Genomic DNA, 16,466 nt, shown 5'->3' with positions numbered 1-16,466 from the left:
GGAGAAAGGAACATAAATACTCAGGATAGAGCCTGCAAAGCAATGCGTGCTGGACTATGCAGAGGCTGATTTCATGGGAAAGCAGGGTTTCAGGACTGAGGGGTCCGGGAGCGTGCCAGGACTTCCAACTGACTGTTGGGGGAAATGGAGAAGGGGGGCATCCTGGAGTCTTGCAGGTGAGATGCCTTGCCGTGACCGGTGGAGGGATCGCTGACACCCCACATGTGAGAAGAGAGGGAGAGTGAACACGGGGAGGCTGCTCCGCTGTCCACTCTTGAGACAGGATTCACACATCAAACCCTACGACAAGCTCACATTTCCCAGCTTTTCTCACCCAGAATCACTGCCTTTGTTTAGAGGAGGGGATGGGGGAGGAGACAGAGGGCCAGGAGGGAGGGGCCCCGCGGTGCCGCCGCCGCCCCCACCCCCTCCGGTTGTGCGGAGCCCGACTGCCACTCAGCTCTGGCGCCGTGGGCGACGGAGGCGCCGGGTGCCCGAGTGGAGTCCCAGACAGCTGCCATCCCTCTGGACCTGACAGGCTGGCCCTGGATTCTTCAGGCATCCCTGGAGCAAGAGGCTGCCCAAGGCGTGGAGCTGGGAGGGCGCTTGGACGGAACCGTTCAGGTGGCTAGGAGCTCTGCCAGCTTTGGTCACCTTGGGTAAGTCTGTACCTCAGTTCGCCTCCGGGTCATCCCCAGTGGGGATGCAGGAAAGGGTTGAAAGAGGCGACTAGAATGCCCCCTTGGGGCAGGGTGTGTGCGAGGGTCCCTGGCAGAGCCAGACCGGGACCGGGGACTGCTAGGAAGCAGGAGCCAGCAGTGCCTCTGGTGGGTGGGCGCAGGGCATGTGTGCACTGCAAGCTGGGGAGAGGGGACCGCGCACCCTGGCTTGTTGCTCGGCTCAGTCCTCCAGACCCACGTCTGCCAGACCAGTCCCAGGTGCGAAATAGGGGCGCTACCTCTTTAAAATCGTCCGGGCTGAGCCTCTGCCGCACCATGTGATTGCCTGAAAGGCCCGGCTAGGAGCTCTGCGGCGGGAGCCTGGAGGACCGTGAACTGCTACGCGCGGTGCTGAGAGCCCAGCCCTGCCTGGCGCGGCCTCGAGCCCTGAGTGGCACCAGGTGTCCGGAACTTTGGGCACAGCCTCTGGGACTCCCTGGCCACCAGCAGACAGGATGGTGAGCTCCCTGCATCCTGTTCTGTGGGCATGGGTAGGCAGAGCCAGGCACTGGGGACCCGTGTGGGGTGAGTGTGTGCTGGAAACTGCCTCACACCTGATAAAATAGCCGGTGGAGGAGTGAGTGCCGCTCTTTTATGTTGTCGAATGGATCCGCTGGGACTGATAAGGGGAGGGGACAAAGATCCGGCAGAGAAAGGGTTAGGGTACCCCACCAGCTTGGGCAGGCACTAGATGTGCCAAGTGGGGCACATCTCCAAAGGGCAGCTGGACTTCCAGAGCCGCCTGGGTTCCCCTCCCCTTCCCAGGCAGGCCTTCCCACCCCAGGCTTCCGTGACCACAGGTGCTTGCCTCCTGCCCCTTGGTGCCTGTCTGCTGATGTGCCCAGCCTGTGCCCACCATGCCGCCCTCCATCTCGGCCTTCCAGGCCGCGTATATTGGCATCGAGGTGCTCATCGCCCTGGTCTCCGTGCCTGGGAACGTGCTGGTGATCTGGGCAGTGAAGGTGAACCAGGCACTGCGGGATGCCACCTTCTGCTTCATCGTGTCACTGGCAGTGGCTGATGTGGCAGTGGGCGCTCTGGTCATCCCACTTGCCATCCTCATCAACATTGGGCCACAGACCTACTTCCACACCTGCCTCATGGTCGCCTGCCCTGTCCTCATCCTCACTCAGAGCTCCATCTTGGCCCTGCTGGCAATCGCTGTCGACCGCTACCTCCGTGTCAAGATCCCGCTCAGGTGAGTCCAGAGCAGCTGAAGGTACCTGCTGTGCCCCATGCTGGGTGGCTTGAGGGCCATCTAGAGAGGATAAAAGGTAGAGCATAAGACCCCAAGTAAGCTGGATATTCTCTGGGCCATTGTGCCCCAGCCCTCAGTCTGCCTTCCTCTCCTCTGCCCTGCAGTATCAGGCTGAACTCAAGTTGAAGCAGGAGGGGGCTGGGTGGCTGGAGGAATGTGAACCTGGCAGTGCTCAGGACCCCAGAGCTGAAGCCCTGCTGTTCTCCTGACCCGGCCGGGGAACCTGAGGCTGCCTGTTCAGCCTGGCCTGGGGTGGGGCGGGATCGGGGGGTGCGGGGTAGACAGTGAGCCCTGGTTGGGAATGAGCTGATCACCAGTTCGAGGGAAGTGGAAGGGGCAGAGCAGATTGCTAGGGTGGGCTTAGGGTGGCGCGCCACGGACAGCAGTGCTGCTTCTCTAACCAGAACTGGGAAAGCTTCCTGAGGATACTCTTGTTCTGCAGATACCCTTGTGCTAGGCAGCTCCCTGCCCCAGGGCTGTCCTGTTGAACACAGACAGTCCGATTACCTCTGCCCAACTCCCACTTATGGGATCGCTGTTGCAGGCAGGAGGAGGCAGGCTCTTAACGTTCCTGTTGTGTTGCAAAACCATGTTGTCTTTCCGGTCACAGCAGAGGTGCTTATGCTGTGTCCAGGCAGCACCAGGGTGGGTGACCTAATAGTGGCAGTCCTGTCATGCAAGTGTCCAGTCCACATTGGGGCTCTTTCCCTGGGCCTGCCAGGCCATAATCTTGTCACCAGGCAGTGCCTGGGCCACCAAGCACCAGCAAATGCCTGGGCACACTGCCAGTGCTGGCCTCTCTGGGACATTCTTGTGAGGCGTGCTTGCCCCCTCGTTAAATCTTCTCACCAGTAGATTCCCTTTCTACTGCGGAGTTCTAGACGTCTTCAGCACCTGCTGTCCCTGGAGTAGCTTCCATACCTGGGACATGGAGCCTCTGGCCTCACCTGACAACTTGCCCAGGCAGGCCTAGGCACCCATGTTTCTCCTGTTTGCATTACATTTGTACACATTTAAGTTTTCAGAGATTTTATAATGCACCATGGTTTTCCTCTTTTCATCGTGATCCTATAAGGGAGGTGAAGTAGGAGCTGGTAAAGGGGAAACAGATCCAGAGAACCTCCTGAAGCTGATTGGGAGCAGAGCCTTGATTCCACTACTCCCCTTCCTTCCTGATTCCCCCAGTGTCCCAGCCCCCTGATGGCAGTGTTCCTGCCCTGTTTACCTCCTTCACAAGCTCCAAGTTTCCCAGGGAAGGTGAGGTGAAGACTGCTGCTCAGGAGAGAAGGGAAGACAGGGAAGGCAGCCCAGAAACCCTGTAAGCTCAGCCGCTGAGGGGCCTTCATGCTGCCATTAGCCCCAGGTTGTGGCTGAGCTATATACCAAAGAACCTGATTTCAACCCATTAGCGTGGGCTGGGCCTCTGAGCCTGGTGATTATAGCAAAGTGTTGCCACATTAGGAAAGTCATGCAGATAACGTGAATATAGGAAGGCTGCTTAAGAAATCTGGTCTACTGAGTGGGTGCCAAGGCAAACCAAAGGCCTGGTCGTGATGTAACAGAGGTCGCGGGCCCACAGAATGTGCCCTCCTTGTCCTGTGGGGATGGGGATGGCTGTGCTGGAAGAATTGCAGGCTCATTCTTCCAGAAGACAGCTTCTGTTGCTCCTTGCTCCAGCGTTGAAGAGCTGGGGGTCTTTAGGAGCTATCGTTGGAGGGCCAAGGCAGAGGTACGCACAGAGGCTAAGAATGCAGGCCTGGGTTCAAATCCTTGCTATGAATTCCTAGCTGCATGACCTTGAGAAAGTCACTTATTAACCTCCTTCAATTTTAACTTCCACGTCAATAAAAGGAGACGTTAATGATAGTGCCTTCTTCCTAGGGTGATTGGAAGAATATAATAAACTCCTACATATAAAGCACATGGTACTGTATAATGCACCTGGCGGTATGTGCAAGCCATAAGTGGTAGGTTTATTTTGTAGTTTTATTATCATTGTTAACATGTGGCTCAAAGTGGGTCTGAATAGGCAAGCCCTGCGCCCTCACCCCCCCACACTGATGCTTTTACATGACAACACATGTGCCCTTATACACATGCACGCACACGCGGGCACACAAGGCACACCGCATTTCCAGAGAAGTGTCCCAGTACTGTTAAGCTGTATTTATGCATGTTTTTCTCCCTTGCTAGACTGCCATGCCTCAAGTGCAGCGACCTGGACAGTGGCCACATTTTGTTCGTTTGTACAAATTCTCCAGAACGCCTAGCATAGTGTCTGGCGCACAGCAGACACTCAGTAAACGTTGACTGAATTGGATGAGTTTTCAGAGCTTACATGGTTGTACCTCAGGCAGGCCTTCCAGGGGTCTAACCTCTGACCATCGTGCTGTGGCCTGTATCTTCCCAGCATTCTACCTCAGGGCCCTGACCACAGCTGCCCTTATCAGCTCAGGTGGCTCCTTCAGAGCCACACTCCAGTAGCGCCTGAGAGAGGAGTCTTTCTCCTGAGTTAGAGAAAGGCTGCTGGGCCTAGCTTCCAAAGCTGGGATCCTGGAGGCTGGGCTGAGGTGACGGGTCACTCCAGGTCCCCCCGCAGGAGGAACACATGCGCTGCTGCCCCCTGGGCAGCTGGAGTCAGCCGGCTGCTGGGTCTGGGACAACACCTTTCTGCTGGAGGTCCCCAGGTGCCTGGCTCCCTGCCCTGACAAGCCAGGCAGAGGTAGATGTGGTCTGGGAACCAGGGGGCAATACTGCTCAAGCATTGGTGAGGCATGTATGGGGCGTTCAGTGACAGGAGTCAGCTGGGCCCCTCACCAAGCAAGGCATGGTTTGGTTAGTAACCAGAAATTTTATTTCCTTCCACTTGGCAGAAAGCCAAGAGGAAAAAAGGTTCACGTGGTGTAGTGTGATCCAGTTACCAAAAACAAAAAAAGCTTAAATTGTTGATGTATCAACAACCTGTGGTTATTTACATGTATTTTACAGGTTATTTGCCTTCCACCTCCACATGCTTGGTAATGGATATCCCATTCCCCTCAGCTCCTACTTCTAGGGAATCCCTGGGTTTTCTTGGGGGCACTCGGTGCCAACTTGATACCTACTCCAGGGGGCTTGTTATGGTGAGGAGTGCCACTCCCTGACCACCACAGCCCGCTCTGTGGGAAGGAGGCCTGACCCTCTCTGTGGGAAGGTGACCAGATGGGTTGGTGTGGGGTGAAGGGGTGATGGGTATTTGGGAGTCAGAAATACCTGAGTTGGAACCTTGCTGTTACAAACTAGCTGTGCAACCTTCTTGGTTAAGTTATTCAACCCCTGAGCCTCCTCTTTGCCACCACACCCCCTGCCACCATCTGTTAAATGAAGGGAATGGATTCTGGATTCGAGGTCTCTGAGGTTCCTTTCAGTTCTAAGTTTCTATAGTCCTTCCTGACCATGACTCCTGCCAATACTGTGTTGAAATCCTAGGAAGATTGTGTGTGTTTTTTAGCTCCTAGTGCTTATGAGCTAGGCACAGTGCTATATACATATATATATATTTTTTTTTTTTGGCGGTACGCGGGCCTCTCACTGCTGTGGCCTCTCCCGTTGCGGAGCACAGCCTCCGGACGCGCAGGCTCAGCGGCCATGGCTCACGGGCCCAGCCGCTCCGCGGCATGTGGTATCCTCCCAGATCGGGGCACGAATCCGTGTCCCCTGTATTGGCAGGTGGACTCTCAACCACTGCGCCACCAGGGAAGCCCACAGTGCTATATTTTTATAGTTTTATCTCATTTAATGCTCATAGTTTCTTGCTGGTAAAGGTTATTGTTATCCCCATTCTAGACACGTCTATAGATACACTGAGGTCTAAAGCTCAGGAAGGTTCAGTAATTTTCCCAAACATCTTATCAGGAGCCAAGACAGGATTTGAATCCAGGTCTGTCTACCAGAGATGCCTTTAACCGGTGAGCCCATATGTGTTTTGAATCAGCCTCGAGAAGCTATAGGATTTATGGAGCAGTTTCCTCACGGCTGTCAGCGGGGGTGATTTTTCCCCTCTGATTTTTGCCATGGCCTCTGCACTCTGCTCCAGCCCATGCTTGGTGCCTCCCCCTCCCTCCTCACCTTCACTCCAGTGGGCAGTTGAGCCCCTGGCAGCCCTGCCTCTGTCCACAGCTGGAGGCCTTCCCAACTGGGCTGCTGGCCAGGGAAGTACAGCAGAGTGTGGGGGAGGCCAGACTGCTGGACCAGAGCTCTGGGAAAGAGATCTGGTAGATTAACGTATGTTTGCTTTTAGGCATCAGTTTAGCCCTCTCCCCGCACCCCCCAGCTAGCCTGGGCTTTTCTGGACAACTAAAGTGCCTCCTGTGCTTGCACTGCAGCAGGTGACCATCTGTGGTCTCAGGGTCCCAGAACAGTTGCTCTCTGGTGGTGCCATCTGCTTTCGGCAGAGGTAGGCCATCTCTAGCTCCTGTATGGATGGATTAGTCGTTGGCCTAGGGTGGCTGAGATAGAAGAGGAGTGATAGCAAGCCCTGATGCCCAACTCCCTCACATTTGGACAAGAGGAAACAGAGGCCCAGAGTTCCAGCATGTTCAAGGTCACTCAGCCACAGGCTCTTTTCTCCTCCTAATTCTGACTCTGGCTCCCCAGCCTTTGATGTAAAAGGCTTACTTGCAAGGAACAGCACAGAGAAATTTCAGCCTCCACAGGTGAAGTCAGCAAATTAGTGGTGGGCTTAGAGGGGGAAAGTGATGGAAGGATGTCAACTTTGTGATTAAAAAGGTAATTTCTTTGTTTGAACTAGGGATAGCCTTCAAGTGGATTATGCTAAAGAGCGCTCTGGGCAATCCAGATTAGTATCAGTGGTGAAACCTTCTCCCAGCTGACATTGGAATGAGTCCTTTAGCAGTGCTGCTTGGAAGCAAGGGAATGGCCAGGATACTTTCTGAAGAACCCCTCTACCCAGAGGTCATGGGGCAGAGCCTTGGAGGCTGTGTTGTGTTTGATATTTATTTCCAAGCATAAAAGCAATCCATGTTTATTGTTAAAAATTTGAGAAATATAGAAAAGAATAAAGATGACAAAATAACCAGTAATTCTGCCACCTGCAGATCACTACTGTTAAATTTCTGGTGTTCCAGAAAATTTTCCAACATATATAGATGATAGATAGATAGATGTTAGATAGATGATAGATAGATGATAGATGTTAGATAGATAATTACTTTTGCATAGTTGAGTGCATCTATGGTTTTTATATCCTATTTTATACACTTAATGTTACATTATAAGCATTTCCCCCATGTCAATAAAGAATATTTTCTAAGGATTTTTATAATGGTATAATATTGGATTGTCTTTTTATTCATCTTTTAGGTCCTAGCTAAAACAGCCCCTTCTTAGGGAGGCCTTCTCTGACCCCCTCCCCCGCTAGACCAGTTTCATTTCCTCTGTTAGTTACTCCAGGTGGATCTATTTTTCCTTCCCCATCTCTCCTGGCCCAGGTAGTTTTTCTGGGCTTGGTAAGCACCAAAAGGGCCAGGACCACATCTGCTCACATACCTATGTAACCCCCATGCCTGGCACACAGTAGGCATGCTATAAACGTTTTTTTAAATAAATGATTATCATATTTTATATGACTTTTATATTTTGTATGACTCATTTTTATAATTTTGACTAGATTTCTAATTTTTACAAATAACACTACAGTGATACCCACAATTCACATTGTTTGTAGGATCAGAGCCAAGCCTAGAACTTTGGGTTTTGCCTCCTAGTAGATAGCACAGCTTCTGTCTGTAAGGATTTTCTTATAAGGTTAAATATTTCCTAACTCCCTTTCCTCCAACTCTCCCTGCTCCTCCTGCCCAGTTTCACCAAAATTGCAAACCCCCAGAGGTGCACCTGGCATTTCTCTGCCCATTTGCCCTTCTGGGCTAGGTAGGGCAGGACTGTCTGGGCCGCCAGTCTATTCCACATTGCCTAGTCTCTATTCCTCTTAGGCCTGGGCATCCTGTTTCTTTGTGTCTTAGTGAGGAGAGCAGTCCCTGGAGTAGAGGGCTTGGAGTATGGTACTTCCTGGTTGGCCTCATTTGGCAGGATGGTCACAGAACAGAGAGGAAGGAGGATACCTGGCTCTTTGAGCTGCATGAATCACCCCTTCAGCCTCAGCCTCCCTCTTAACTCAAGCCCCAAGGAGGCTACCAGCTGCCCAGGCTACCTATAGATTGATTTTGCCTGTTCTTGAACTTTTATAAAGGTAATTGAGTAGTATATACTCTTTTCTGTCTGGCTTCTGAAGCTTAAAATTATGTCAGAGATTCATCCATACTATTGAGCAAAATAGTAGGTTTTGCTTGTTTGGTTTTGTTTTGTTTTGTTTTTTCTCATTGCTGTTAGAATTCCACTGAATGAATGTGCCGCTATGTTTAAATTCTGGATGTATCTGGAAGAAAAAAATTTCTCTTATGGATTGGATATGGGGTGTGAGAGAAAGAAGAGTCAAGTATGACCAAACTTTTAGTTCTAAGCAACTGGAAATATAGAGTGTGCATTATCTGAGGTGGGAAAGGCTGCAGGTGATACACGTTTTGGGAGCAATAAAAGGAGTTCAGATTTAGACACGTTGAGTTTGGTGTATCTATTAAATGCCTCGGTGGATTGTTGAGCAGGCAGTTGGATGGATATGCAAGGATGGAGTTCAGGAGAAAGGTCTGGGCTGGGGATGTAAATGTGACAGCCATTGGCATGTAGATGGTGTTTAAATACATGAGGCTGGATGAGATCCCCAAGAGAGAAAGTAGAAATAAAGAAGAGGATGAAGATGATATGATACTATACGTAGAACATCCTGAAGACACCACCAGAAAACTACTAGAGCTCATCAATGAATTTGGTAAAGTTACAAGATACAAAAGTAATATACAGAAATCTGTTGCATTTCTGCACACTAACAGTGAAGTATCAGAAAGAGAAATTAAGGAAACAATCTCATTTACCATCGCAACCAAAAGAATACAATACCTGGGGATAAACCTACCTAAAAGGCAAAAGATCTGTATCCTGAAAACGGTAAGACACTGATGAAAGAAATTGAAGATGACACACACAGATGGAAGGATATACCATGTTCTTGGATTGGAAGAATCAATATTGTTTAAATGACCATACTACCCAAGGCAATCTACAGATTCAGTGCAATCCCTGTCAAAATAATGATGGCACTTTTCACAGAACTAGGTCAAATAATTTTTTTTTTTCTTTTTTCTTGCGGTGTGCGGGCCTCTCACTGTTGTGGCCTCTCCCATTGAGGAGCCAGGCTCCGGACACGCAGGCTCAGCGGCCATGGCTCATGGGTCCAGCCGCTCCACGGCATGTGGGATCTTCCCGGACCGGGGCACGAACCCATGTTCCCTGCATCAGCAGGCGGACTCTCAAACACTGTGCCACCAGGGAAGCCCCCAAATAATTTTAAAATTTGTATGGAAACACAAAAGACCCAGAATAGCCAAAACAATCTTGAGAAAGAAGAACAGAGCTGGAGGAATCACACTCCTTGACTTCGGTCTGTACTACAAAGCTACAGTAATCAAAAGAGTATGGTACTGGCACAAAAACAGTCACATAGATCAATGGAACAGGATAGAGAGCCCAGAAATAAACCCATGCACTTATGGTCAATTAATCTACGACAAAGTAGGCAAGAATATACAATGGAGAAAAGACAGTCTCTTCAATAAGTGGTGCTGGGAAAACTGGACCGCTACATGTAAAAGAATGAAATTACAACATTCTCTAACACCATATACAAAAATAAAGTCAAAATGGATTAAAAATGTAAATGTAAGACCGGATATTATAAAACTCCTAGAGGAAAAACATAGGCAGAACACTCTTTGACATAAATTGCAGCAATATTTTTTTGGATCCATCTCCTAGAGTAATGGAAATGAAAACAAAAATAAACCAGTGGGACCTAATTAAACTTAAAATCTTTTGCATAGCAAAGGAAACCATCAACAAAACAAAAAGACAACCTATTGAATGGGAGAAAATATTTGCAAATGATATGACCAATAAGGGATTAAGAGCCAACGTATGTAAACAGCTCACACAAGTCAACATAAAAAAAAAAAAAACCTGATTAGAAAGTGGGCAGAATAACTGAATAGACATTTTTCCAAAGAGGAAATGCAGATGGCCAAAAGACACATAAAAAGATAATCATCAGGGAAATACAAATCAAAACCACAATGAGATATCAACTCACCCTGTCAGAATGGCTGTCAACAGAAAGAACACACATAACAAATGTTAGAAAGGATGTGAAGAAAAGGGAACCCTCCTACACTGTTGGTGGGAAGGTAAATTGATGTAGCCACCGTGGAAAACAGTGTGGAGGTTTCTCAAAAAACTAAAAATAGAACTACCATATGATCCTGCAATTCCACTGTTGGGTATATATCTGAAGAAAATGAACACACTAATTCGAAAAGATACACGCGCCCCGATGTTCATAGCAGCATTATTTACAATTGCCAAGATATGGAAACAACCTAAGTGTCCATCAACAGATGAATGAATAAAGAAGATGTGATATATACATACAATGGAATACTACTCAGCCATAAAAAAGAACAAAACTTTGCCATTTGCAGCAACATAGATGGATTTGGAGGGCGTTATGCTGAGTGAAATAAGTCAGAGAAATACAAATACTGTATGGTATCACTTATTTGTAGAATCTAAAAAACACAACAAACTAGTGAATGTAACAAAAAAGAAGCAGACTCACAGATATAGAGAACAAACCAGTGGTTACCAGTGCGGGGGGTGGGAGGGGTGGGGGCAATATAGGAGTAGGGGAGTGGGTGTAACATAGGCTTAAAGGTGTATTGTACAACGTGGGGAATATAGCCAATATTTTGTAATAACTGTAAATGGAAAGTAACTTTTCAAAATTATATAAAATTTTTTTTTTAAAGTTTAAGAAAGCAGAGGAGAGGACCAAGGACTGAACATTGAGAGTTTGGGGAGATGATGAAGCACCAGCAAAAGGGACTTAAGGAGAGCTACAGATATAGGAAGAAACCCAGAGCCCCAGGTGTGGTGTCCTAGAAGCCAAGTAGAGAGTATATGAAGGAGGAGCAAGAGATTGGCCGTCAAGGGCTGCCAATGGGTCAAGTGAGGTGAGGACTGAGAATTACCATTGGGTTTAGCAAGAGCAATGTTAATAGTGGTAGGAGCAGAAAGTCTAGTTGGAGAGGGCTCAGGAGAGAAGAGGAATGGAATTGAAAACAGCTGGTGTAGATTACTTTTTTGAGGTATTTTGTTGCAGAGCGTAAAGGCATGGGGCAAGAGCTGTCAGGAGAAGTGGAAACAAGGCATTTTGCTTTGCTGTTTGCGAAGAAGGGACATTAGTATGTCTGTGTACTGACTAAGACCATCTAGTAGAGAGTGCAAAACTAATGATAGGGCAAAGGATAGAATTTCTGGATTGATGTCCTTGTTTAGGCAAGCAGGGCTGGGACTTAGGGCAAACACAGAGGGATTGGCTTCAGAGGAGCCTGGAGATCATCCAAGAGGCAGAAAGGCAGGGTATGTGGGTGCTGGTAGGTGACGTTCTCTTCGGAGCGTTTCGGTTTTCTTAGTGAAGTGGGAAGCGAGGTCATCAGCTGAGAGGGAGGAGGTGATGGAGAGAGTAGCAAATGTGAAATAATTCTTTAGGAAGTAGGAGAAAGACTAGACTCAGAAAGTCTAGTGGAGTCGGAGGCAGCGTTAAGGGCTCACCTGAAGTTCGTGGTGATAAATTTGAGTGTTCAGATGCACAGGCCCAGGCATGGAGGAGGCAGCAAGTTCACTCCTTCACTAATTCAGAAGCACCAGACTCCATGCCAGACATTAGGTATCTTATTATGTGGCCAAGAAGTCGGTCCTGGTCCCTGCCCTCATGAAATTTAGAGACTAGCTGGGAGAGAGCCAAGACACAGATAAACAAGGAAGTAGCTACAATTACAACTTGAGAAGTATTTGAGGAAGGAAGCCATCTTGGAATTGACTGTGCCTGGCCCTTGTTGGCTTCTCTAAACCCTGTGTCAGTCCAGCCCTCACAGGGCTCAAGGACTAAGGTAGGGCCTTATAGGCCATGTGGTTCATGGTCAAGAGTTTGGATAGGATTCTAGGTACACATTGAAGCCTTTGAGTGCTTTAAGCAGGGAATGACATTATCCAGATTACATTTTTAAAATGTCAAGTCCTTAACCAAATATTAGCAAATCAAATCCAGTGACACATAAAAAGGATAATATATCACAACCAAATAGGTTTTATTCCATGTTAGAGTTAGAACCAACTGGTGATGGACTGGATGTACAGAGTAGGAGGAGGATCAAGTATGACTCCCCAGGATTAAGGCTGACGCCACAGGGCGGATGGGGTGCCATTTCTGGAGATAGGGAAGGGTGGGGAAGGGAGGGATGGGGAGAAGATTCAGATCCTAGTAGGTACTCAAGTGGTAGTGATATAATGGTGGGTCCACTAGTGGTCTCTCTCTTGCTTGTTCCCCAGCTTCTGTCCCTTCATGTGGTCCAACAGATGGGCCCCCTTTTGCCTCATGCAGCACCAAAGAAGGAGTCCTTCAAATATCCAGCAAGCTTCCTGGGTGCCTCCAGCTGCCCCATCTACTGTTCCCACCTCACTTCTCAGCAGGCTTTTGGCTTTCTTAGGCTGAAACCACAGCAATAAGGACATGTGGCTTTAGGGAAGCTCCCTAAAGCTTCCAGAAGGAGACAGCAGAGTTGCGGGTTCGTCCTTCTTGCCAGGCTTTATTCAGAATGAGACACAGTAGCTTCTGTGATAGCTAAGACCCCCCAATTCTCTACCCATCCTCAGTCAGGTGGTCACTCTCCCTGGATGCTCTGTACCTTCACAGCCTCATTTCCCACCCTCATCGCTGGAACCCACTAGTGGCCTGACACTGGGGATTGTGTTAATCCCCTGCACAGTGGTCGTTCCTCCCCAGTTCCTCAGCAGGGTCCTCTCACAGCTGCTATATTGGGCACTGGGTGGCCCAGTTTCAGCTAATGCAGCAGAGAAGATGGTCAATCAATAAGCAGGCAGTTATCAAGTATCGGCTCCAGCCTAGCCCTGATGGGCAAAGCAGGAGGGCCGGGGGAGCCCCAAGGCTAGCATAGGGCACACGGGGACAGGGTCTCTGTCGCTCTGGACTGCTTGGTGGAGCACTGTCAGCTCTTCTGTGCAGAAACTATCTTTTGCCTCGTGTAGCAGAGAAAAAGCTTTGCAGTGCAGTTGGTGAGGTTGGTGCAGAACCTGAGGGCCAGACCTTGCAGCTCTCACCATGCAGCCTGCTCTCAGAGTCCACAGGCTTCCAATTCTCTGCTTCCCACCCCTGGGAGAGCAGGGGCCGAGACTACAGCAGAGCAAGAGCTACTTCTTAGCCCTTTTTTTCTAGCCCAGTGGAACCAAGAGCTCTGATGCACACCCACCCAGCTAGAATGCAATGTCCCAGGCAGTGATTCTCTTGGGGGCACCAGAGGGAAAGGTCTGTTGAAAAAAAGCCCCTCTACCCCAGATTTTTTGTTTCATTTTTTTATTGAAGTATAATTGACTTACAATATTAGTTTCAGTTGTACAACATAGTGATTTCATATTTTTATACATTACAAAATAATCACCAGGATAAGTCTAGTTATTGTCTGTCACCATACAAAGTTATTGCACTATTATTGACTATATTCCCTATGCTGTATATTACATTCCCATGACTTATTTTACCCCAGATATTTTTAACGATCACCTTTTCAGAGACACATCTCTCTCCCCCTGCTTTATGGAGGTACGCGAGTCGAATGAAGGGTAAGGGCGGTCTCCCCAGACAGTAAGTTCAGGTACTTGGAACTGTGTCATCTTGGAGTAGTTACCTAACCTTTCTGAGCCTCCATTTTCTCTTCTGCAAAACAGGCTTCTTAATACTTCCTCTAAAGGTTGTAATGAGGCTTAGGGATGAGATACATTAAGAGCCTGGCACATAGTAGGCACTCAGTAAATGGGGACTGTTACTATCGTCAAATAATCCAAACTTGGTTCTCACATACCACTTGCTGTGTGGCCGCTGTAGTTCCACTGGGACAAGTCCTCATCGAGATGAGTTGCGTACTCTGTGAGAGCAGGGTGTGGTTCTCTCCATCTGCCTCGCTCATTGTATTTCAGTACCTAACAACACATGCCTGGCTGGCACTCAGTAGGTGGCTGAATCAGTGTCTGTGGGGCGAAGGAAGCCTTAGTGGGGCAGACTGAGTAGCCAGGTAGAGAAGAAGTCAGTGGGAAATTTTACATTCACCCACAGAGGGCAAACGCAGGTACTGGAGAGTGAAGGGTTAGTTCATTAAAACGTCCCCAGGAGATGAGAGGAGTAAAGGGTCTCGCTCAAGCTTACCTGGCAAGTTAGGGGGGAGTATTCTGGCCTCCTGACCCCCAGCTCAGCTCCTGTTGGTCCCCGTGCTCCTGTTTCTATGAGGAAAGGGTGTGAATAGTCCCTCCTGAGCTCTGCTTGTCTTCCCAAGGCCTTGTCCAGCCCTGCCTGGACGGTTGGCCTCTGAGGGAGCCGAAGCAAGGGCTCCGCTGGGGGCTGGCAGCTCCGTAAATCCTCTCTGGGGAGGAAGACGTTTGGTGTGTTTGGGGACTTGCTGTGCTCAGCAGACACACCTGCCATGGTGGCCCATCCTCTGCAGAGTAAATACAGCACCCCGTACCCCACATTATGGGCTCCTGGGGCTGCCATCCTCAGATGGCCCAGCAAGGGCAGGGGAGAGACGCAGAAACCACTCAGCAGCTCTGTCAGGCTCAGGAGCAGCCAGCAAGCCAGAGAGGGGTGTGAAGGCATGACACCTTCCCTCTGCCGTCATCACCTGTAATCATGACAGGAGGCCACGGTGGCTTCAGGCTCTTAGTGGTGTGTGTGTGTGTGTGCGTGTGTGTGTGTGTGTGTGTGTGTGTGTAGGGAGCTATAGCTTTTTATTTTTAAAGGTCAAAAAATTATATCCTGGGTTTTCAGACCATACATTCAATTCTGCTTGCTCACCCCTGGCCCCGCCCACCCCAGTCCCTCATTCAAGGCCTTGTTGGGAAGAGTCCCAACAAGGCTAATCTCTTTCCTGTTTGTGCCCCACCCAACCCTCATGCCCTACCCCCACCATTAATCTTCCTTGACGTAGGAACACAGTTTATATGTGCAAGTTAAGAAATGTTTTCTGACAACACAAGTCCTGCCCTCAATGGCACAGACCCACAGTCTCTTGGGCAAGACTGACAATTTACCAGCTGTCACGCAGCAGGAGGCCTGAGCAGGCCTGGCCCACACACAAGCACACAGGGCCAAGGTTACTCCCCCAGCCTAGGATGCTCAACCCCACCCCACCTTTTACCTGTGGTCAAAACTCACCTTCCCTGCCTCCTAGCCAGTTATATCTTAACCTGTCCAGGCCTTGGAGTTGAGGAGGAAGATGAAAGAAGGATGTTTAACATCTAAGACCATGTCTAAAACACACACACACAAACACACACACACACACACACACACACACACACACACACACCGCTCAGAAATCCGTTCCCTTTTCTTTCCTAATTCCTACTCATTCGTTAATAGTCAACTCAGATGACACCTCCTCCCAGAAACCTTCCTTGTTTTGGTATGTTTACAGCTCCCCATGCTCCCCTGTAACACAGCCCTTGTCAGATTGCACCGAGGTAACCTCCTTCACTGGCCTGTGAGCAACTTGAGGGTGGGGTCCAAGCCTATTCAACTCTCCTTCACAGTGCCCAGCATGGTTTCTGCCCATTTTCGGTATCTGATGCCTGACCAATAAGTGAACGGTAATAGTAGCAAGTGACTCTCGAACACCTAACGTTTGCTAGGCCTTTGCGAAATACGTTATGTGGATTCTCTTATTTAAATCCTTGCACAATTTTATGAAGAGGCACTAATAGTGTTTTCTAATAGTAATAATATATTCCTATTTTCCACATTTTCTGAGGAAGCTGAGGCTCAGAGAGGTTAAACAACTTATTATGAGTCACACAACATCTAAGTGTAACTGGAATTGTTGAATGAACAATTGAATGGATGAATGAAAAGACCTGCACTTGAGCCTTGACTCCAACCTTGCTGCTGGGTGATTTGGAGTAAATCACTTACTTCTTTGGGTCTCAGTTTCCACACCTATAGAATGGGCACAATTCCTTATCCCTACTGCAGAGAGTTATCTATAAAGGAGTGCTCTCAGAAGAGGAAAATGGCTGCATTGTTCAGGGATGAGTTGGTTCTGGGTGTGTGTGGGGAGGCTCCCAAACCCCCACCCCAAGCTGTCCTCTGGCCTGCAGAGTACCGCCCAAGAGCTGGCCTGATTGCCTGGCATGGAGGTGGCAGAAGGAGCTAATGTTGGCTGCCGGGCTGTGGGTACATGAGTGGAGCAGAGACCCGA

The 16,466-nt window shown here is 49.0% G+C and overlaps 1 protein-coding gene across 2 annotated transcripts in view; it reads left to right on the top strand.

The window, feature by feature from the left end:
• The first annotated feature begins 1,068 nt into the window (after positions 1–1,068).
• ADORA1 (adenosine A1 receptor) overlaps positions 1,069–16,466 on the top strand; it is a 34,731-nt gene continuing 19,333 nt past the window's right edge. For both annotated transcript variants that reach the window (XM_032608643.1, XM_032608634.1), the window contains exon 1: positions 1,069–1,917. In XM_032608643.1, the coding sequence (XP_032464534.1) occupies positions 1,577–1,917 (341 nt within the window). In that variant the 5' untranslated portion in view covers positions 1,069–1,576. The remainder of the gene's footprint in view (positions 1,918–16,466) is intronic.

Source organism: Phocoena sinus, chromosome 1, assembly GCF_008692025.1.
Source record: "Phocoena sinus isolate mPhoSin1 chromosome 1, mPhoSin1.pri, whole genome shotgun sequence".
NCBI lineage: Eukaryota > Metazoa > Chordata > Mammalia > Artiodactyla > Phocoenidae > Phocoena > Phocoena sinus.
Note: the sequence above shows the minus strand (reverse complement) of the source record. Positions and strands in the feature narration are given on the sequence as shown.